The sequence below is a fragment of the Alligator mississippiensis genome, chromosome 9 (genome assembly GCF_030867095.1).
Source record: "Alligator mississippiensis isolate rAllMis1 chromosome 9, rAllMis1, whole genome shotgun sequence".
In the NCBI taxonomy this organism is placed as follows: Eukaryota; Metazoa; Chordata; order Crocodylia; family Alligatoridae; genus Alligator; species Alligator mississippiensis.
Genome location: NC_081832.1, coordinates 45,855,847 through 45,879,376, shown reverse-complemented (window position 1 = coordinate 45,879,376; position 23,530 = coordinate 45,855,847). Strand labels below are relative to the sequence as shown.

The 23,530-nt window shown below is 47.5% G+C and overlaps 1 protein-coding gene across 1 annotated transcript in view; it reads left to right on the top strand.

The window, feature by feature from the left end:
* Nucleotides 1-23,530, top strand: part of CTNNA1 (catenin alpha 1) — a 175,415-nt gene that overhangs the window by 15,593 nt on the left and 136,292 nt on the right. The window contains exons 2-4 of the mRNA XM_014606559.3: nucleotides 3,311-3,417; nucleotides 9,939-10,134; nucleotides 19,481-19,647. Of these exons, the coding sequence (XP_014462045.1) occupies nucleotides 3,313-3,417; nucleotides 9,939-10,134; nucleotides 19,481-19,647 (468 nt within the window). The 5' untranslated portion in view covers nucleotides 3,311-3,312. The remainder of the gene's footprint in view (nucleotides 1-3,310; nucleotides 3,418-9,938; nucleotides 10,135-19,480; nucleotides 19,648-23,530) is intronic.

Genomic DNA, 23,530 nt, shown 5'->3' with positions numbered 1-23,530 from the left:
GCAGGGTATGGTACAGAGCCATGCGCAGCTCATCTGGAGTGGAGGGTGTGGCTCCCTGCCGCTGCATGTACCCCTGGAGGAGGCACAGGGGACATGCCCTTCGGATTTGTGCGTGGGGTGAGGGTGGGCTGCCAGCTGCTGGCTCAGGGTTGGGGACTCTGCTGGCCTCTTCCTGGCAGGGGGGCTAGACTGGGGCTGTGCTCAGGGCAAGCAGCAGTGATGGCACTGGAAGGCAGGGGGGTTGCAGGGAATTTTGGGGTGGCTGTAGCCCACCCCATAGCCCCAGCTTCCAGCGCCGCCACTGCCTTGCCTGCCCCAAGTGCAGCCACAGCCCAGCTCCCCTTCCAGGAAAAGGCTGGTGCTGCCTCCAGCCCTGACCCCCAGCAGGCAGCCTGCCCTCGCTTCATGCATATGCCCCCCATGCTACCCCCAGGAGTGCATGCAGTGGCAGGGAGCCGCTCCCCCTCCCTACCCCCTGAATGAGCTGCCCATAGCTCTGCCCCTCAACCCTGTCCTTTTCGGCCGTGCCTGCCTCATCATGGGGGCCTTTATTTATCCCCTCCCCCCACACTGCTTTCTTCCCCCACACCCCTTCCCCCCTACAGACTTACCAGCTGAACACTGCTTTCCAAGCTGCTGGGCTGCATTCCTGCCCACGTGAATGCTGTGGCTGAGCGCATGCTTATGGCATTTCTCAGTGATGATTTTGGCTACACCAGCCAAAAAAAGCCAATTGCTGATGATGTCAATTTTCCTTTTATCGGTGCCTATCCAACATGGATTGTTTTTTATGTTGGTGCACCTCTAACAGCGACAAAACAAAACTGACTTGTCTATCCCTGATTTTTGCCAGAACATTTGACCTAAGTACAGGTATTTGGGAGGTTAAATCAGGTTAAGAATGGGTGCCTGATTTAAACTTGGCTTGTCCCAATGTCGACCTTACACTTTTAGACCCGGTCTAAGTGTCTTGTGGTCGATCTAAATCTGTAACAGAACAGACGTTCCATGCACACAGACCAGTTTAAACATTGCAGAACCTGGTTTAAGATAAACCTGGATCTGTGTAGCATCAGGCTCCTTAGATTTAGGTCAAACCGGTGCATGGAACTTACGTCCACTTCCCTTGCACAGCCCCGGGGCTGGGAACACCCAGCCACTGACTCCAGCCCTGGGACTGCTTTTTTCACTCACCCCTTCCCCCACACTGTTCTTTGTTTTGTAGCTCCCCCCCCCCACCGCCATTCTCTCAACCCCTACCCCACAAGCTGCTCCAAGTGCAGCTGCTTTTATCAGCATTTACTGCTGCTGGTGCTGAGCAAGTTCTGGTGGGGAGAGGAATGGGGGTGTAGGTTCACTTTGGGTCGGACCCCTCACCCACCCACAGGTTGTCTGCCCTCCCACCCTTCAGCAGACCCCTGATCCCCTCCAGCCTGCTGGACCCCCGGCCCCCCAGCTAGTCCTTGCATCCTGACTTACCTGATATTGGGCAGCCATTTTGAATAGACTTAACCACCTGCTAATGCTCCCGAATGTCTGTACTTGGCCTTGGAGTGCTAAAACTCCCCCAATAAGGCTTGATTACAAGGGGAAGTCCCCCTCCCTCCCACCTCCCTCCACACACACACACACACACACCTTGTGAGACATTTTGAACAAATACTTTAATTTTATTGGACCAGCTGTATAGTTGGGTAAGCATTTGACATTAAGTACTGTCCTTCTGGGCAGGGTGGTACTAAAAGCTTGTCCAACTGCTCTCACTTTCGTTGCGAGTTGAACAGTTTCTTGGGGTCGAAGTTGTTGTGAATCTTAACCTGCTAAGAGCTGAGTGATCTCTCAGTACCCATTTCTGAGGTTTCAAAAAGAAATTGCTCTTTGAAGGGGAAGCTGCCTGTGCTGCATTATACTGCATAAAAGTGGCACAAATGAAACTTTCCTGTAGTTTATCCTTAAGAATCATTAACTACAGTACATGGCCGGAAGAAGGGTGTAACCAAACTTCAGATAACACTTACAGCAGGGAGAGCAGGAAATATTACTGCTTAAAATAGCAAGGTACTGACTGGTTTTGTACTTACAAATTTTTACTGGGTTCTTGAAAAATCTTATTGCTATTTATCTGGTTATATCTGTTGTAACAGGGTTGCCCTATTGAGAGAGTTGAGCTGTGGGGCATTTAGATGGACAGGATGTGTCCCACTAGGAGCTTTAAAACGTTCCTAGAAAAGTGCAAGAGAGGAGGAAGCAAGCTGTGAGGAGAAGACATTGCCAAGAGGCGGGGCCAGGCTGCTGCGCTGGGGCCAGAGCCAAATGACTCCCTTCCTAGAGCCTGGGACATGGCAAAGGGTTTGATTTTGTGTTCAAAAGCTGTGTTATTCAGGACTGGCTATAGAGCTCCCTAGGGAGCAAAACCTGCCTGAAGAAGCCAGCAAAGTAGGCAGCCTGCTCGCACCCATGTTATATAGCATTCTGTTGAGTACTGTACGTGGGTTGTGATGAGGAAATAACCAATTTCTAGCTTCAGTTCATTTAGTATCTTCACCATGTTGTAACATGAAAACAAAACTACAAGTTTATCAAGAGCCTAGAAAAATATCAAAGAGAATCTTGACTTGCATCTTTTGACTATTCTTATTCACATCCCCACTGAACTTGTGTGTGGCAGAGGAAAGGTTTCACTACAATTTCTAACAGTTATTCATAAAACTGTAAGGCAGCCTTGTAGGGAAGGTTTTTAAGGGGATATTGATTCTAGACTTTAAATCATTGATAAGTCTGAATGATTTCATGGCATTTGAACATACAAAAATGTGGGGTTTTGGCTGCATATAGTAGCATTACTGCAGCTTAAATGTAAGCTTTTTGTGCTCAAATGATAAGGCTTCCAACCTGAATTGGGGCTAACTGGGATTTGAAGAGAAACTTGTCTCTTGACAGTCAAGTTATTCTCTCAAGATTTAATTTAATCAAAACAGTGGATGGAAGACAGATGGGGGTTAAGCACCTAATTTGTCTACTGGGGAGTTCCCCGAGAATACTGTGGGGTTTTTTTTTCTGTTTAGACAAATGTATTAAATGGTGTCATAACTGAAGAAAAAATTGTACTGAAATAACTAATTAATTAATTGAAAACTGTTGTTTCGAAAGGCAGTGCAAACTTGACCTGAACTGAAACTCTAACACAGCCCTTCTGTGCAATCCTTTGATTTGCTTCATTTCACTTCAAAATAATGTCCATCAATAATTAACCAAAATTAGCAAGGATGATGCTAATATCCTTTTTTTTTTTTCCTCCCCCTTTTCTTAGAAATGACTACCGTTAATGCAGGCAACGTTAACTTCAAATGGGACCCAAAAAGTTTAGAGATAAGAACGCTGGCAGTTGAAAGACTGCTGGAGCCTCTTGTTACTCAGGTAAGAACTTGATATTTGGTGCTTTTTGTTTTTAGTACGGTTAAGTTTCAGATCTATAATCCTTACACTTGAAAGGCTGAATTCTAGGTTAATTTTTGCAGTGTTTTAATGAAGAAGAAAGTGTATACTTAAACTTTGCTCAGTCTTTGTTCTGGAGTCAGGTATAGCAGCTTTAATTTTAGAAGGATTTTGCTCTTGTTGCAAATCAATGGCATTGTCCTTCACTTAATCTGAAGTGAAGGATGAAAAAAAAGACACTGAGAACTAATGCTTTGCTGCTCCTATCCATTTTCATGGCTTCCAGTTATTTTCCCTTCTGTAGCACATGCTCCTTTTTCTTTTTTTTTAAAACATGATACTGTTGTTAAATTTGTCTGGTCCAAAATAGCTTTACTTCCTAATTTGCCATTAGGAACCAAATTACTAGTATACCACAGAGACAACTTGGTGTTGTATTAGACCAGAAGATGGCAATTATTTCAGCTGAAGGACGGCTTAATGAGTTTTGGTGAGCTGTCAAGGGTTGCAATGCTAAACCTGCCCCTTGGCAGGTAAGTGCCCTGCCCCCTGGTCACCAGGTTGGGACCAGAAGTCCCACCCCCAGCCTTTGCCTGATCGGTGGGCACCTGTGGACCGGATGAAATCACTTGGTGGGCCAGATGCAGTCTGCAAGCTGTATTTTGCCCACCCCATATTAGACTCTTCTGGGTCAAAAGCTGTTATAGTTGGAACATGTGCAACTATTACATTTTAGGTTCCATAACATTTTTTTTAATGTTGTTTTTCTGTTGGATTTGCTTCTAAACAGTCTCAAGATTTTTTCTCTAAAGTGAACTTGTAGTGAGAGAGCGATACCAGACAGTGGAAGTTTGGACACACACAGCTGTTGTCTTGACTTCAAGGCAGCTAAACAGCATTTTCCTTTTTAAAATGCTTACATCCTCTCTTGAGCATTCTACATCCAAAATAGTTGACTGTGGTAAGAAATTTGACATACAGAATGGAAGTACCTCTCATTTAGAAAATGTGCTATAGTAGTTTGTTTTGCTATGAAATGTTACTCTTTGAAACTTGAAAGCACTGTATGTCTTGCAAAGTCTTGGCTGCATGCTATTACACTTTCAGCAAATAAAGACTTTGTACGTATGACTAGTCTACTGTCATAATGAAATATAATAAAAGATTCAGGGAATCCTTAGGTTGGTCCATAGCTACGCAGAAACTTCTGGGCGTTTGGAATATTCTCAGATGAGGCATAGGGTTTTTGTAGAGATCTCCCTTCTGGGGAAACTTAACTTGCACTGTTTAACAGAACAAATTTCTTCCAAGCCATTTTGATCCTAAGGTCAGGATCTGTCATTTCAGTGGCAGCCTGTACCTGTCATTCTAGACTTCATAATTACAGTGGCAAGGAAAATAACAAAAAAGGAGCCAAGTCTTTCCTCAGAGACCCAAATTGGTTTGAGAGAAGGGTGACTCAAGACCCTGTGGGTCAAGAAATCGGGGCAGTGAGGAGAAAGGGACTTGATGGCAGGCATCTACGCAAGACTGCCACATCAGGAGGAGGAGCTGGATCTGGAATTTTCCAGAAAACTGATGGAGGCTGCACATTCAAGGGACATGGTTGTCATGGGTGACCTCAATTGCCCTAATACAGGGGTGGGCAATTATTTTGGGCAGAGGGCTGCTTACTGAGTTTTGGAAAGCCATCGAGGGCTGCTTGACAGGCAGCCCAGGGCAGATTAATATTAATTTTCTAAATTTTTTAGGGGTCCCACGGGCTGGATAGAATGGCCTGGCGGGTCGCATCTGGCCCCTGGGCCACATTTTTCCCACCCCTGCCCTAACATCTGCTGGGAGGAGCACTGGGCCAGAACTGACCAGTCACACAGATTTTTGACCTTCATATGTTTAGTACAGGAGGTAAACAGGCCAACCAGGGGGGAAGGCTTTGGATTTGGTTCTAGGCAAAGGGGATGACCTGATGGGAGATCTGAAGATAGTGATCGTGAGATGATAGAATTCACTATCCATCGTAGGGCAAGGAAGCCAGCCAGTAGGACAGAGGTGCTTGACTTCAGGAAGGCTGACTTCAATGAGCTTAGGAAAATAGTGGGAGAAACCCTGGGGGAAGAGGGACTGGAGGTGAAAGTAGTTCAGGAGGGGTAGTCATTCCTCAAAGGAGTGATCCTCAGAGCACAGAAAAGGTCCATTTCTGTATGCAGAACAGGTGGTAAAGAAGCCAAGAATCTCTCTTGGTTTATCAGAGGGATCAAGGAGTGCTTAGAAAAGAAAAAGAAGGCTTATAGTCAGTGGAGACCAAGGGTAGTCACCAAGGAGGAATACACAAGCATAGCCTACATTTGTAGGGAGAGGATAAGGAAGGCACAGGTAGAGACTGAGATCAGGTTGATGACTGAAATTGAGGCCAATAAGAAGCCCTTCTTTAGGGAGCAGGAGGAAGACCAAAGGAAAGAAGCGGAGGAGGGCGGATCCAGGAAACTATAGGCCAGTTAGTTTGTCCTTGATAACAGGTAAAATTTTGGAAAAAAAATATCACGAAGTCCATTTGTGAGAGACTGGCAGAAGGCATGATGCTGAAAGATAGCCAACATGGTTTCATTGTGGGCAGGTTGCGTCTGACCAACCTCGTCTCCTTCTATGATGAAGTAACAAACTGCTTAGATGTGGGAGACACAGTAGATGTCATATACATGGATTTTAAAAAGGTTTTCAATAGGGTCTTCCATGATGCTCTTATTAAAAAAAAAACAAAATAACTTGGGGGATTAAAAAAACCCCACCCATGGTCTAAGACAGGGGCGGGCAATTATTTTGAGTGGAGGGCTGCTTACCGAGTTTTGGCAAGCTGTCAAGGGCCACATGGGTAGCCCCACCCATTGACAGGTGCCCCACCCCCTGGTCACCATCTTGGGACCAATGTCCCAGGGCCAGCACGAGTGGGGCCCAAAGCGGGGTGCAGGCTGGCAGGGGGCTGTGGAGCAGGGCTGGGCTGCACCAGCAGGGAGAGGGGGAAGCTGGCCCAGCTCCATAGAGCCCCTGCCACCCTGATCTGGGCCTGCTGGCGCTGGCCGTGGGACACTGGTGCAGGCCCTGTGCTCCTGCGCCTGCTCACTCCCAGTGCCCCCTCAGCCTTGCAGTACAGGTAGGGGGCAGTGCACAGCCCTGACCCCCTGCTCACTAGCAGGCAAGGAGCTGGTGCAGAGTGCAGGGAAAAGTGGCCCCTCCCCTGCCCCATGGCTGGCGCTCCCTGCTGCAGCCACTCGCAGCCCATGCGGGGCTGTCCTGAGCAGGCACAGGCAGCCCCACACAGGCTGTGAATGGCTGCAGTGTGGGGCGCCAGCCACAGGCTGGGCAAGGGCCACTTTTCCCCTGCACTCAGCACCAGCTTGTAACCTGCCCCCGCTGCCAGCCTGGGCCCCGCACCGACTCCAGGCTCACCCGTTGCGGTTGCGCCGCAGTGGCAGCAGCTGTGGCCCCTCCGGTTGCCACGCCAGGCAGTGTTTGCTGCTGCTGCTGCCTGCCCAGCGCTTGTGCGCTGGGCAGCACAGAGGTGGTAGTGGCAGCCTCACTGCAGCTTACTGCGGTGTGAGCTCCAGGCTGGGAGTGGGGGCAGGGCCGGGTAGGCCCTGCAGTTGCAGGAGCCTGCTGAGGTTTCCCCTGGGTCCTACTGCCATTTTTGACAGGAACCAAGGACAGATAAATTTTCATTTTCAGAATTTTTTTAGGGATCCTTCGGGCCAGATAGAATGGCCTCGCAGGCCAGCTTCAGCCTTTGGGCTGTATGTTGCCCACCCCTGGTCTAAGGGGTCAAACCCAGTGAGTGTTAGTGGACAGATCTGTATCATCCTGGCAAGAGGTGGCCAGTGGTGGCTCACAGGCCTCGGTTCTTGGCTCCCTGCTGTTCAACATCTTTATCAACAATTTAGATGAGGATGTGGAAAGCACTCTGGCCAAGTTTGAGGATGATACTACATTATGGGGAAAAGCGGTCACTCTCTAGGAGACGTCCACGTCCACTTGGATCCTCATCAAGCTGAAAAGGTGGGCAGAGCAGAACCAGATGTAGTTCAATAAAGATAAATGATGCAGAGTGCTTCATCTGGGAAGAAGTAACCAGTGACATCAGTAAAAATAGGAGGAGATGTCCTAGCCAACACGATGGCTGAAAGGGACCTTGGGGTTATGGTTGATTACAGGATGCACATGAACCACCAGTGCAATGCTGTAGTCAACGGAGATAATAGCATACTAGGATGCGTTAGCCGATCTATTGCCAGCAGGACTAAGGAAGTGATACTTCCTCTGTACTTGGTGCTTGTGAAACCGAACTGGAGTACTGTGTCCAGTTCTGGGTGCTGCACTTCATAAAAGACATGGGGAAATCTTGAAAGGGTCCAGAGAAGGACCACAAGAATGATTAAGGACCTGGAGGACAAACCTTATGAGGAAAGACTAAGAGATCTGGGACTGTTCAGCATGGGGAAGAGAGGACTGAGCGGGGACTTGGGGCCATCTATAAGTAAGGGGTGAATATCGGGAGCTGGGAGAAAAACTCTTCACTAGGGCACCCTAGGGGAGGACAAGGGGCGATGGCCATAAACTGTTAGAGGATAGTTTCAGATTGGGCGTAATGAGGTGGTGCAGTCCCAACCTTGGAAGTCTTCAGGAGGAGACTGGACAGACACCTTGCTGGGATCGTTTGATCTTAGCAGTATTTCTGCCCAGAGCAGGGGGTTTGGACTTGATGATCTTTTGAGGTCCCTTCCAGCCCTTAATTTTTAAGATTCTGTAATAAACTACATTAAGTGTCTTGTGAATTTGTGCATTGACTGAAACCTCCTGTTGCAGGATGTGAATATTCCCTATTGAGTGTTTTCCCTTTCCTCTGTATCCAACTGTTAGACAATTTAGTTTACCTTGCTAGACCTCCAAAGTCATTTCAGCACTCCTTGAAATTTCCAGAACAGCTATAAGCTTCACAATGGCAGACCTTTTATGGAAGAAATCTATTTCAGAGGTCTTACCATCAAAGACAAGTATGCTTTACTGATTTGGAGTTTGTTTGTTTTTTTAATGAGAGATGAGATGTTGGTCCTGGAGCTGTGTCACACTAATGTAGCTGCTGATGGGAATGTCCTAATCAGGTTTCTTTTGCACCATGTAAAATATCTTAGTTGTAACTAGGAAAAATCCCTTCAGTTTTAGGTTATCAACTAGTTGATTGGTTGTTTTATATCAGCTCTATCTTTATTGCCTACCTAACAGTGTTTGCAGTGGTGGTGGTGGTGGCTGCTGTGTGCATCCGCCTCTCCCCACCAGCCAGGCAGTGTGTGTGAGGCCTGCAGGGGGGCACTGCTGCCCTTGCCCCCCCAGCCCTGCTCCTGGGAGTGGGCACAGTGAGCCAAGGGAGTGGGTGGGGGGCACTGCGGTGTGTCGTGTGGGGCCGGCAGTGCCCCTTGCCCCTCTGCTGCCACGCCCCAGGTTGCGCTCTGTTTTTCCAGTCCCTGCAGTTCTGGGTGAAGCATGCTTAGTGCAGGCAGAATGTTTGGAGACTTTAGCTACCAGACTGAAAGATTTCAGTTCAGCCATGCAGTTTAGAGAGATTTAAGAGGCTTGCAAAAATTGGGATGAATTTGCCCAATTCACTCTTTAGGAAAGATGAAAGGTATATTCCTGACGTATGCATGCGCCCCTCTCAGCTCCTAAACATGGAGGTCTGAGGAATTGTCAATGGAAAGATTCCAAAGACTTTTAAAACCATGGGCAAAATAATACATGTTCTCTACTCATTTTCTGAAATGACCAAACCTATTTTGCTGGAATGTTCTAAAACAATTCAGCCTAAGGGAGATGGTCATCATGGAAACTTTCAGCTGAAAGTTTTCACCCCTAAAAACCTCAAAAGCAACTAAAACAGGGTCTTGTAATGGGAAATGTTAACCAACATTAAGTTACGTGGGGCACTATTAAAACTCGTCCAATTAAATATACAAATCTATAGTGCTTTAAGTGAGAATGTAATAGCTTGAAGCAGCCATTATCTTCTTGGCTCTGTCCTTCATAACCCTGTCTTGTTGGGTTTTTTTTGTTGGGGAGGGGGGGGGGGGGTAAATGCTATATCAGTCCTGTTCACTTACTTTTTTTCCCCAAGCATTTTAAAGAGTGCTCTGACCTTTTAATGAAAATTGCATCTATTTTTTTTTCTTTTTTGGTTTTTCTCTTTGTTTTTTAATCAGATTTGCAGAACTGTATCTGAAAAAATCTGTAAATAGTTTAGCTGACTATATAATTGCTTAGATTAAACCTTACTGTGCTGCTTTTTCATGTTTTCTAAAAAAAAAAAAAAATCTTATGTACTGGCAGTTAAATACTTCCTATGAGAAATTAGCCTAGGTATTGCAGACATACTCCTGTTACCTGGAAAAATGTGGCTTTCCTTGTTAAATTGATTATCTTGTAGTTTTATTCATGTTGCATATTGTAACATATCTTTTTAGGTTACAACACTGGTTAATACCAGTAATAAAGGACCTTCCAACAAAAAAAGAGGACGTTCAAAAAAGGCTCATGTGTTGGCTGCATCGGTTGAACAAGCAACAGAAAATTTCTTGGAGAAAGGGGACAAAATTGCAAAAGAGAGCCAGTTTCTTAAAGAGGAGCTAGTGGCAGCTGTGGAGGATGTTCGCAAGCAGGGTAAGTAGTGAATTTCTGTGATAGCATTGATCATATAAATACTAACTTAAATGTGTTGTCTTCTACATCTGTCTCTTACCTTAAGTGTACTACACTTAGGCATATTGGATGCATAATTTGCTGAACCTCATAACACAATGCCAATCCCAGTTTGAAAGTGCCTGCATACCAAATAATATTGAACAGTGCAGGTAGTTGGTAGAGAAATCTTGTATGTCAGGATCACAGGGATAAGAATTAATATGTTTGATTGACTTTGGACTGTGGTGATTTCTAAGTTGCAAATGAAACTTTCTTTGTTCATTGGAAACAGGCGACTTCACTTCTGGTTCCTGGGTCACCAACTGCAGAAGCATAGACCCTTAGTGGGCTCAGTCAAGATTGGAATCTTTGTTGACAGAATGTGTTAATTTTCTTTTAGCTAAAAGTAATTGTATCCAAGTAACTTGTGATTAGCATGTGGATAAACCAGTGAAAGCAGATGTCTGGAGTGCTTATAACTTCTTCTGGAAGAAGAAATTTGTATCTAGCTTATGGTTTTTTCCTATCTAGTTTCATGATTCTCCAATCTAGCAACTTGGCTCTGAACTTAACCCCCCCCCCTTCCCCCCTCCCATTTCTCCTTGGAAGGGGTAGGTTCCATGACCTATGGATAGAGGAGATCCAAAGGAATAACGTAGCTTATCCTTGTATTTTGGGTGCAAGGGAGTTGAATCTACCTTCTAAATGGTTCTGTAAATTTTTTTGTTGTTTGGAAAAGAGATACCACGGTAAACAATCCTATTTCAGTTCCTTCAGTTAATCTAAAATCCTTTCTCCTGGAAATAATTGAATGTTTTATGAGAGGTTGTTAGCCGTGTTAGTCTAGAGTTGGGCAGAAGGCAGGGTGGCACCTTAGAGCAGACTTATTCAGTTAGTCTCTAAGATGCTGCTCTGCCTTGCCTTCTAAGTCAGGGCAGTCTAACTGGGGCTGCATGTGGCCTGTGAGGGTTAATGTGCATCTCCCAGACTCGTATTCATCTGCTGCCCCCCTCATCTCTGTGGCTGCTGCTGCTGCAGGTGGATTCTCTAGGTTCCACGCCTGCCTCCATCAGCTTTTGTTTCCTGCTCTTGTCTTGATGGGTGGGGTAGCACAGACCATGGCACTGGGGGAGAGGGTGGCAGAGTGCAGCAGTGCATGTTGGGGAGGGGGGGGTTGATTCAGTGCATGATTCAAGTGGAGTGTGATCCTGGGGCTTGCACTAATGTGGCCTCCAGGTCATGCAGTGCCTGGCCACTTGCAAGTTGGACAGCCTTCTTCTAAGGTCCTTGACAGATGTTCTTTTTAAAGTATGATGATATCTAACCCAGGATCCCAGCAATCATACCTTCTGCCATGTCACATGTGCATGGCAGGACACTGTAGTTGGTTGGTTGGTTTTTTGGGGGGGGAGTGAGGGGAGGGGATTGGGGATTAGATCCCAATTGTGTCTTACTTGCCATTGCAGCAAGAGACCAGGATCATGATCCAGGTCTCCCCCTACACCAGCAAGTTGAAACTCTGGTGTCGACAATTAGCTGATTGTCATTTGGGGCTGAGAAACAAACCAGGGTCTGAAACTGGCCCCATCTAATCCCTGGTGTGAGCCAACAGTGGACTAATTGTCAAAACTCCAGCTGTTGGGCACAACTGGTTTTTACAGGTCCTGGGAGGTGGGGACCCTGGATTAGCCTGCCACTGCCCAAATCTGAAGTCTCCATGCCTGGGGATGAGTAAAAACTGCATGTCTTTCAGCTGTAGAATACATGTAGTTTTAGAGGTATGGGGGCACAGGAACCCCAGGATTGGTCTCTGGCAGCCTGATCCCAAGGTCTCTGTGTATGGGGAGCTGTAAAAACCCATGCTGCCCTGGCATGGGGTCCTTGTGCTTGGGCTCCCACAGCCCTTTCCCAGGTTCCTTGTGCCCAGGGACCTGTAAAAACCTGGTGTGCTGTTGGGGAAGGAAATGGATCCTCCCTGCCTCACGCATGGGTCTATCCCAGCTACCTCTGCTGGGGTCTGGGGGGAGCTGGGCCAGGCCTGTCATGTGAAGGGGCTCTGCTCCCCTGTCCCAGCGCTGGGTGCAGCAGACTCTACTGCTGTCAAGATGTTTGCTTGAGGAGGGGAAGGGAGTCCCCCCCTGCCATGTGGACTCAGTCCAGCTCCTACCAAGACCCCAGCAGGGGTAGTTTGGGGGGGGCTCTATCCCACCCCCCTGCTCCCAGCCACTGCTGACAGGTGCCAGCTGGCAGAAGAGGGGGTGGGGAGGAGGGACTGGAGAGAGAGGCTGTCAGACAGTCCCTTGGGAGGCTGCTGGAGTGCTGCTTCTGGCTGGGGCCAGTGCAGGCAGGCTCCGACTCCGTCCCCTTCCCCCCCACCCCTGTGCCACCCAACGGGCAAACACCTATTGGGTTCAGTGGCACTTGTTTAAAGTGCCATGTGTTAGAGCACTTCCCTGATGGGCTGCCTGCACTGGTGTACCTGCCCTATAGCTTGAAGTAGTGTGTGTATGCTTCAGATGGGTGTACTGAAAGTGCAGTGGCCCATTAGTTTGCTGTAGTGTGCCACACAGGCTGCCCATACCACTTGTAGCACACATGTTACAGGTTGGCCACCCCTGCAGTAGAATATGGGATAAGACACCCATCATATATTTAGCAATGTAAAGTATTGTCAGTTCTGTTCTTCCTATGTAATGCCACTGAGGAGGGTTAATCATACTACCTGAGAATGCTTTTGTGCTTTTGGAGAGCATGATTAGATTGAAACTAGAAAACGATCATTTTGTTTTGATGGACTGGAATCATAGTATATTTAAAAAGTACTTAGTCCTATTAGGTCTAATTGAATTTTTAGCATCTCTTATTGATGAGATCATGACATACAATCCTTGCTAGTTTGCCACCTTTGTTCTGTTTTATGACTTTTCCCTCTAACGTTTAGCATAAACCCAGGATTATAATGCAAAATAGACTAATTGCATAAGAATATGTAACAAGCCCAGAGCTACAATGTGACAGTTTATAATAATTGTATCTTTTTGTAAAAGAACTGAGTTTTCAAAAATAGCATCTTAAGCTACCTCCATTTCAAATAACTTTTTTAAATGCTCAGTTTTGTATTTGAATTGTACTTCAGTGTCAGAAATTAAAATATTTTCTTGGAAGACAATAAGTGCCTGCTTAGAGAATGGCAGTGTTCCTTCTTTTCCTTCATTCCCTTAAATCCGTGAAGTAAATTTGTCTGTGCTTTTCCTGTTTCTTTGGAAAATAGGAGTTTGAAAGCCACCTTTCTTCAGCTTCTAGAATAACAGTTAGATTTGCGATAACTTAAATTTAAACTTTTCCCTCATTTATAAGAATTCATTTATCTTTTTAAATAGTTCTGTGACTAGCTGTTTGAACTCTGGTGACACCGCATTTTGAAAGTTGTCTTTTATTAGAAATGAGAGGAATAACCTCTTGTCACCTTTCAATTTAAAAGCAGTCCCTTCTCCCTGTTCTTTCAACCTTTCTAGCTAACTGCTAAAGCATCATGTGTTGTTGTCTGAACTTAAAAATTGTCAGAGTGCAGAAATGAGTGCAAGGGAGCCTTCTCCTTATTGTCTTGTACTTAAGTAGTCTGGAGTCTATCCCTTAAGTAGTAAGAGAGGGATTAGTGATAATCCTGTTGTGATAATTGGTTTTAGGCAATGTGTGTTAAAATCCATTTGCAATATCAATGCTTTGGGTTGTATTTATTAATGTAAAGAAACATTTTGGAGGCAATATGTTGCTGCTCTGGAGTGTGGATGCAGGATAAATTTGGAAGAGAGAATTCTGCTAGTTACAAATGCACATGGGTAGAAGTTTAGTTCCATGAACAGTTAATAACAAGTTATGCTAAGAAATGTCCCATTTTGATTTATGATGTTATCATTAACTTGAAATGTTTGCATCAGAGATGCATGATCATGCAAACTTTCCTCATGAAGCACTCCCCAAAATTTAAGTTAATGTTAGCAGGAATTAGGTGTGCACCAGAAGAGATTTTGGGGGCTGATACCAATAACTGATTTTTAAGGAGGCATATCGGCTGATTACTGATCTGATTTCCGATATAGCTGTGTGCAGCTGGTAAGTCTGTTGTGGTGGATGGGGAGCAGGAAGGGAAGGGGCAGGGGGGTGCGCAGATCAGGCCCCTGCGGTGACGGAGGGAATGGGGTTGGGTTAAGCACTGCCTAGCCAGGACAGGCTGGGGCGTGGGATGGAGCCGTGGCTCATCTGTGGGGCAGCTCCCACCATTGTGCACACCCTCGTAAGGCATGGGGTGGGAGGGGACGTGTGCCCCCCGGGTCTGCACAGAGGGGGCCGCAGCGGCGGGCTGGGGCCGGGGCCGTGCCATATGTGTGTGAGGTGGGGAAGGAGGGTTGGGCCAGGGCTGTGCTTGGAGCAGGGGGGGGGAGGGGGGCTACAGCCACCCCAGATTTCTCTGTAGTCCCCCCCCACCATAGCCTCCCTCCCAACACCACCACAGCCACCACGCTCCAGGAAGAGCCTGGAGCAGCCCTGGCCCCAGCCCACAGCTACAGCGCTCCACCACGCAGATATGGGGGCACAAGCCCCCATTGCCCCCTGTGCCCTCCCAGCACGTGCACAGTAGTGGGAGGGCCCGCGCCTCCTGACAGAGCTGCAGCTCTGTCCTGTGTTCCACCCCACCCTGGCTGGGTAGTGCCTGCTCCAACCCTTGCCTCACTCCCTCCCTCACCACGAGGGGTATTGATCTGCCCTCCCCTCCCACCACAACAAACTTACCAGCTGCATACAGCTCTCCAAGCTGCCGGGCTGTGCTTCTCACTGCCTACGTGCTGCACTGTGGCTGTCCACATGCACGGCATTTATCGGCCAAGTTATTGGCCGCATCAGGCTGATTTCCAATGCAATCAGTTTTCTTTATATCAGTCCTGATCCAATATTGGACTGATATATCGGTGCATCTCTAGCAGGAATTTATGCATCAGTTTCCCTGTTCCCTTTTTAATCCTCTGTCCTTCATCTTTCTTTTGCTCATTTAAGATATTCTTACTTAATAAAAACTGATTACGTGAAGGCTTAAAGAAAACATGGCCCTGCTGGTAGTCACACCTGATTGTCTGCCTTGGACTTTTACATTTTCATGGTGTAAATGCTTTCATACACACCATTTCTTTCCTCCCCTCCTCTTCCCCCTTCCCCTGCCACTCCCAGCATTCAAATAGAGTAAGATTTGTATCTCGTAAATAATGCTAAATCTGAAACCCTTATACCATCTTTGAAAGTCTTGGCATAAGTAATACCTCCTATATATGTTAAAGTAGGGTTGGCAGGCTGGTCAATTGACTGCATATTTTTGACCGGTTAAAGATTATAACAGCTTTACAAAAAACCTACATTTTTGTAGCTTTCTTGACAGAAATATGATTTGTTTTATTTTATGAGACAATGTGCTTTTTCTGTTTATTATTTGGATCTATTGGCAATTTTTGACTGATATTTGACTGGTCAATTGCCTGAATTTTATTTGACTGGTCAAATACCCAACCTTATGGCAAAGTCAACTCAGAATATTGCACATCTTAACTGTTTTTGTGGTTTAAAAATGTGAAAAGACTAGATAAAGCAATTTTTGACATGGAAGGAGAACTAAGAATTGGCTTGCTTTGCTAAGCTAATTCAAAAAATCACGCAGTAGGCAGATATGCACCTTTTATCTAGAATAGTAGAGACATCAGATTCTACACCAAAGGACTAGTGGTCTGAGGCTGGAGCTATTTCTGTACTTCAAGAACCAAAACCAAGTAACCACTACATAGGAATTCAGTAACTGGACAGTTCCCACTTCAAAATCTGTAGAGGGGGTGAAACAGCACAGAAATACAGAATTTCATGTAGTGAACTACTGAAACAACATTTAGATAGGGTGAAGTATCTTTCCCCATGAGGGAATTGGTGAATGTCATAATCTAAGAACTATTTTTTAATGTGGGTATGGGGAGATAGGTACATTGATACAACACTGGGTACATAGATGGGTACATTGGTACAGCATTAGCCTGGACATTAGCCTGGGCTGCAAGAATCAGGGCATATCTAACTGTAAATATTGCATGCCAAAGAAATGCTGACCATGGGAGACTGCCAGAGTATAACACTATGGAACTTTTGAGTATAGGACTAGACCAGGGGTTCTCAATCCCCAGCTCTTAGGCCAGATCCAGCTGCTGGTGCCACATCATTCAGCCTGTGGGTGACCCCACAGGCCTAAAAATTTGGCAGTGGGTGAATGGTGGTACTGCTCCCTTGCTGTCAAATTTCCAGGCCCATAGAGAGCCCCTCAGCCCAAATAGCGTGGCTCTGCATGCTGGATTGAGTGCAGGACAATGAGGGGCCAGAAGGTTGCACGCCACTGGATTAGACTAAACTCTGAAGTCTTCAGGTTTTTTCCATATATCTAAGTTTTCTACTTCCTTATTTATGGGAATTTTGTCTTTGTAGCTAGGGAAAGCCAGTCAAATCTCAGGCAGGAGTTCATTTGGTTTAGGCCACCATTGCTATATTTCTTCTGAGAAGCACTAACATATGCTACTAGATTTTGTACCCCATACTCAAGTGATGAAGTGCCTGCCCCATTGTTCTGCATAAACTTTACTTTATACTGCAGAAAAAATAAACCCAGATTTACACTTCAGATACAACTTTCGAGCTCTCAGTTTCTCTCTATCTCCTTCTGAACACTCTGCAACCCAGAGGTGGGCAAAATGTGGCCTATGGGTCACATCCAGTCCTCCAACTGATTGTATCCAGCCCATGGGTCAGCAGCTGCCAAGTCGTAGGATCCGGCCTGTAGGGAGCTGGTGGTTCTAGCTGCAGCATCATGCTGGGCAGGCACATCCTGGCCCCATCCACAGCTTACACCAGCTCCTGCCCTATGTACCAGAAGCAGTGCTGGGTGCATGCTGGCATCAGCTATGGATGCTGGGTGCGGGTTCCCGCTGGGGGGCGGAGTGACTGGCTGGGACCACAGCTGACGCACTGATGTAGCAGCATCACCTGTACACCCAGGAGGATGCCCTGATCCCCAGTGGGAATCAACCACCTGCATCAACAGCTGATGCTGGTGTCTGCCTGGCACTGCTTCTGGTGCACAGGTTGGCAGCTGGTGTAAGCTGTGGGGCCATGCTGTAGGCTTGGGGCAGTTGGGGGAGGAAGGGGGGAGACAATGACAGAGGTGGCCTTGCCCACAATGAGCAGCAGCATCTGCTGCTTGGGTGCCAGGCAAAAACTGAATTCAGCAATGGGTGTGCTTGCTGCCTCCTGGGCTCTTCTGTCTGTGGCTGCCCACGTGCCATGCTGGGGCTGCCCTATGGCTCCTCCCCACTGCTGCCCACCTCCTGTGCCAGGCCTGTGCTGTGGCAACCGTGGGGCAGAGCTGTAGGGCAGCCCTGGTGCAGGTCACAGACAGAAGGGCCCCAGAAGTGGCGAGCGTGCCTGCTGCTAGGCCCAGCTTTTTTCCCTTGCTGTGTTTAAACTTATGCATATAAATGCATAGTTCTGACTAAAAAAAATTACCTGCTGTTAGGGTAAAAATATGACTTTTCTGCTAGTTTCTTCACTTTGTTTTTGAATATGTACCAATTTTGAGCATAATGTGTTACAACTTTTAAGGGGGTGAAACTTCTGTCCACACTATTTAAATTATTGTAAATACATACCCAGCAACTCGCATAGAAAATTCATCAGGATGGATAAAAATCAATGATTTTTTTTTTAGATCAGTTTTTTATTTTAATTGAATTTTTAATTTTTTTGTTGGGATGGCTTGTTTTTAAAAATAAACCTATATAAAGATATGTTAAAGCTCAAAGATTTCACCATGGAATAGGGATTATAACTTCTAATTTTATACTATTTCGGACAATATATTCATGTAACCTTTTTTGAAAGGTTTTCTATAAATAGGTCACAACAGGCCATGGGCTATATTAGAGGCTCCTCTACAGATGAGTAAAGATTGAAGAAAACCATTCTACCCAATGGTACTCAGTGCTCAGTCTAGAAGATCCCATTAAACATCTCTGATGCTTAGATTCACTTATCAAACTGTGGATTTATGTCTCCAGAGATAACATCCTTGTTAGCAGCAGTATGTGGAGACAAGAGATAACGGACCTGATTACCTACCCATCGTCTCTCTTGTCTCTGCAAATTTGTGTACATGGAGGCAAGCCCTTACCGCTTTCTAAAAGTGTAAAGGTTCAGGAAGTTAAATGAATAGATTATTGCTGTGGCTGGAGCAGATCTGGGCAAGGAGGAGGAGTCTGGAGATAAATGCAAGGAGAGAGGAGCAGAAGAAACAAAACAAACATTTTGAGCAGACTGTTTCAGAAGCCTTGAAGGATAAGTTTCTGAATATAGCCTCTTTGTTGATTTGAGGTCTGGTGAGGGAATGGTATGGTAGAAGGGAAAGCCTGTCATGGCAGCAGGCTTGCCAGGCCGAAATCAAAGGTGAGACGAAACTTAGAAGTGAAAAAAGCTCCAAGTTAATAACATGTGGCTGCAGTGCTCATTTGATGTGCTAATACAGCATGGCAAAAGTATCCCTTAAATATCTGTGATTAATCTAGTGAATTGGAGATAGTTCACTTCCCAATGACTTCACAAGTATCTGCTTCAGTTAGCTTTGGTAAATAAAATAACGAAGTGATAATTCAGTTTTCTGATGTAGCTGCAAAATTTAATCTAAAAAAAAAATCAAAATAAATCACTGCTTTAAAATGTATAGCGTTTACCTTCTTAAAATGAAACCTACGTTTACCTCTGAGTTGTGAATAATATGCATTAAGGTTATATCAAACAAGAATGCACTCTTTGTAGAAAACAGTTATTAAGTTGAGGCTTCCTGACCAGTGATTTAAAATGTGATTTAAAACGATTTTGATTTAAATCCCATCCACCCTGGAACTCATATCCTGTTGCCAGCATATACAATATTGTTTTTGACTTTGTGTACTGAACCTTCTGTAACACGCTTTATGGATTTCTTGAATACACTTGCCAAACCATGTTTTGTGGAACTTTACATTCATATAGTATTTTTAGCATCTTCTTTTTTTTCTGTGCTTTTGGCTGTTCAGTGTAGAAAGCATGGGTGTTTTATAGTGATCACTGGATGCTGTAAACCCTGAGCATCTTGTCAGTTAAGGTTCAGAAAGAAGAATTTACATGAACTGGTTCAAGGTGTACATTTTGAACTGGAATGTATGACAACGTTAAAATAATTTGTTTCTCAATCTTCCTAATACTTGTCCAGGTGACTTGATGAAGAGTGCATCAGGAGAGTTTGCAGATGATCCCTGTTCTTCTGTGAAACGAGGGAATATGGTACGCGCAGCCCGTGCCCTCCTGTCTGCTGTTACCCGGCTGCTTATTTTGGCTGATATGGCAGATGTCTACAAACTGCTTGTTCAACTTAAAGTTGTAAGTGTTTTTAAATCTGTAGTTCAGAGTGCTGTTTTCCTAATGTGCATTAGTAGAGATGTACCGAATTCATGATTTTGTGGATTCCACAAAATCTGGCATTACCTGAGAAATCTAGATAATACCTGCAGATTCTGTGTGGTGGTGGGGGATTTACCACTGGGGCTGGGAAGGGGAGGAGCAAGGAGGCCTGCCTACTTGAAGTGCTGCTGTCAGTACGGCTGCTGCCTCATCCTTTGCTGCTGATTGGCTGTGAGGGCTGCTTGTCATGTGGCCCTGCCCCTCCAATGGTCAGTGACAGGGGTGAGGCTGCATGATGGACAGCCCTTGCAACCAATCAGTAGCAAGGGATGGGGCCGCCTGGCCTCCCTCAGCCAGAGGCATAGGGCTGGGTGCTGCACTCTGCCTGCAAAATGGCTGCCCAAGCCTGCATTCTGCCCATGAAATCATAGGGCAGACCGCAAGAATTAGTTGGGTCCCTATACATTAGGCTTATTCTGCCAAATAATCTATTTTGTGTACTGACCCTGTAACACTAACGTGGGCAAAATGTGGCCTGCGGGCAGAATTTGGCCCACCAGGCACTTTCATCTGGCCCACAGTGCCCACCAACTATTTGTACCCCAACCAGCCCTTCCATCCACCCATAAGGTTGGGAGTGAGGTGTATGTATACGTATACATACTCCCCCATATACTCTGTTACACCTCACTCCCACCCTCGTGGGCAGAAGGGCCTGGGCCAGCCAGCCAGCACGCAGTTTTCGGGCAGTTTCCGGCCACTGTTGCAGCCACTGGGGGACCTGCTCGGCTTCCCTGGCATCCCACTTGCTCCAGGCAGCAGGTACGGAAATAGTGGGGGTGGGAGCAGAGCTGCAGCTGGGTGGGGAGCATGGGGCTGGTGGCAGTGGCAGTGTGGAGCTCAGGTGGGCAGTGTGTGGGTATGAGGGAGGGTGGGGGGGTGTGGGGGCCCCCCAACCCCCCCCTCATGATGGGTACCCATGCTAGACAGTGGCAGCAGCAGCAGGCGGGAGCTCTCAGAGTACTTGTTCCTGGCAGAAGTGCTGGTGCCTGGTGGCATGTGGCTACAGTCAGCACTGCACATTGTGGCAAGGAGTTCAGCTCAGTCAGGCCACCTCTATCACCAGGCCTCCCCAACATGCACACACGGCACTGGAGGGAAGCTCCTCATGCTGGAGTCAGCTGCCTTCCCCCACCTTGGTGCTGTGTAGGTCTCAGGACCATGCTGGAAGTGGAAAGGGGCCCCAGCCCCCGCTTTCCTGCAGAGCCCTGGGACCTGCACTGCAGAGGTCAGGAAACGCAGCTGTCTCCAATGCATGGGGCTTCCCTCCTGTGGTGCGCAAATGCAGGGGCTGTGCATGCACAGTCAGGAGCACCAGTGACAGAGGTAGCCTGGCCGGGCTGTGCCTCTTGCCGTGATGTGCAACACTGGCCAGAAATCCATGCTGCCAGGCGGCAAGAGCCCCTATACCAGGCACGAGTACCCTGATTGCCTCCTGCTGCTGCTGCGCCGTGGGGAGAGTATGGAGTGTACCCCCCCACACACACAAATGCCACACACCCACACCTCTCGCAACCCCCCATATATATACACAACCCCCAAACATATCTTATGCCCCCCCACACACACACAGCCACACCCCAGCATACACATGCGCGCACACACACCCCCACACACAATATACAAGACAAAGAATTTATTTTTGAGTTATAGTTCTCAAACACAAACCATGACAAAAATATTTTTTGTAATAAAATTAAAATACGTTATAGTAGGTGTTTGACTTTTTGGATATGATTTGTTGTTTTTGTTTTGGTTTTTTTGGTTCTAAAATGTCAACCTCCCTTCCCAAAAGGAGTATTTCTGGGGCGAAGGGGAGGGAATTCTGATGGCATAGGTTGGGGTGGGGGGAAGACTTCTGGTCCCAAGATGGCAACCAGGGGGCAGGGCAACTATAAAGGTGTGGGGCTATCCATGCAACCCTAGAAAGCTCACCAAATATTGTTAAGCAGCCCTCCTCCTGAAATAATTGCCCGCCCCTGCTTTAATATCTAGTCTGTTCTGTTCTCTGGCTAATTTGCTTCCAAAATGGAGAACTTTCTGTACTGGTGTTCAAGGCTTCTGTTTATCAGTTGTTTTCATAGTTTCCTAGTTGGTAGGGTGGGAAGGCACCTGAGCAGATCATCAAGTCCGACACCCTGCCATGGCAGGAAAGAGTACTGGGGTCAGACGACCCTAGCCAGGTGTTCATCCATCTACCACTTAAAAACCCCCAGGGTAGGAGTCAGCACCACTTCCCTTGGAAGTTGGTTCCAGATCCTAGCCACCCTGACAGTGAGGTAGCGCCTCCTGATGTCTAGCCTAAATCTACCCTCTGCCAGCTTGTGACCGTTATTTCTTGTCACTCCTGGCAGTGCTCGGGGGAACAGGGACTCCCCCAATGCCTGCTGGTCCCCCCTGACTAGTTTGTAAATGGCCACTAGATCCCCCCTCAACCTTCTCTTGTGGAGGCTGAACATGTTCAGGTCACTTAGCCTCTCCTTGTAGGGCCTGCCCTGCTGACCCCTGATCATGCGGGTGGCCCTCCTCTGGACCCTTTCCATGTTGTCCACATCCCTCCTGAAGTGCGGTGTGTTTAAAACACTGTGTTGCTATTGAACACTGAGAGCGTAGGCTACAGTGCAGTTCTACTTGAGATCTCTATAGAGCCCCTGCTCCTGCTTAAGCATATCTCAAAGAGAACAAACAGTGTTTATAATTTGTTAACTGTAAACCAGGGGTGGGCAAAATACGGCCCGTGGGTCGGATCCAGCCCACGAGGGCTCTAAAAAATTTAGAAAATTTAGTATTTATCTGCCCTTTGTTTCTGTCAAAAATGGCTGGAACTAAGGGCAGTAGGACCCAGGGGAAGCCCAGTGGGCTCCCACAACAATAGGGCCCGCCCAGCCCTGCCCCCTGGCTGGGAGCATGTGGCTGCCCTGTGCTGGAAACTCAGGTAAGGGGGTAGATGGGGGAAGGGAGGGGAGGACCCCAGGCAGGGAAGGAGCCTGCGGGAAAAGCCGAGCGTGGGTGGGGAAAAGTGGCCCCTTGCCTGCCCCGTGCCTGGCGCCCTGCGCTGCAGCCACTCGCAGCCTGCCTGGGGCTGCCTGTGCCTGCTCCAGACAGCCCTGCGTGGGCTGCGAGCGGCTGCAGCATGGGGCACCAGGCATGGGGTGGGCGAGGGGAAGCTTCTTTTCCCCCTCCCCGCGTTCAGCACCAACTTGTAACCCATCCCTGCTGCCAGCCTGGGCCCTCTGCTGGTTCTGGGCTTGCCCGTTGGGGCTGCACATAGTGGCAGCAGCTGTGGCCCCCCCCACTTGCCGCGCCAGGCAGTATTTGCCACTGCCGCCTGTGGGCTTCCCAGTGCGTGCTCTGGGTGGGCGGCAGCAGCCAACACTGCCTGGCACCGCAAGTGGGGGGCACAGCTGCTGCCACCATGTGCAGCCCTGATTGGCAATCCGGAACCCGGTGCAGGGCCCAGGCTGGCAGCAGAGGCGGGTTACAAGCTGGTGCTGAGCGCAGGGAAAAGTGGCCCCTCGTTGGGCATGTGGCTGGCACCCCGTGCTGCAGCTGCTCACAGCTCACGTGGGGCTGCCTGTGCCTGCTCCAGACAGCCCTGCATGGGCTGTAAGTGGCTGCAGCAGAGAGTGGTGGGCGAGGGGCTGCTTTTCCCCGTGCTCAGCACCAGCTTCTTCCCTGCTAGTGAGCAGGGCGTTGGGGCTGTGTGCTGCCCCCGCCTGTACTGTGGGACTGGAGGGCAGTGGGAGTGAGTGGGCGGGGAGCCAGCGGGAATACGAGGCCCGCACCAGTGTCTTGGGGCCAG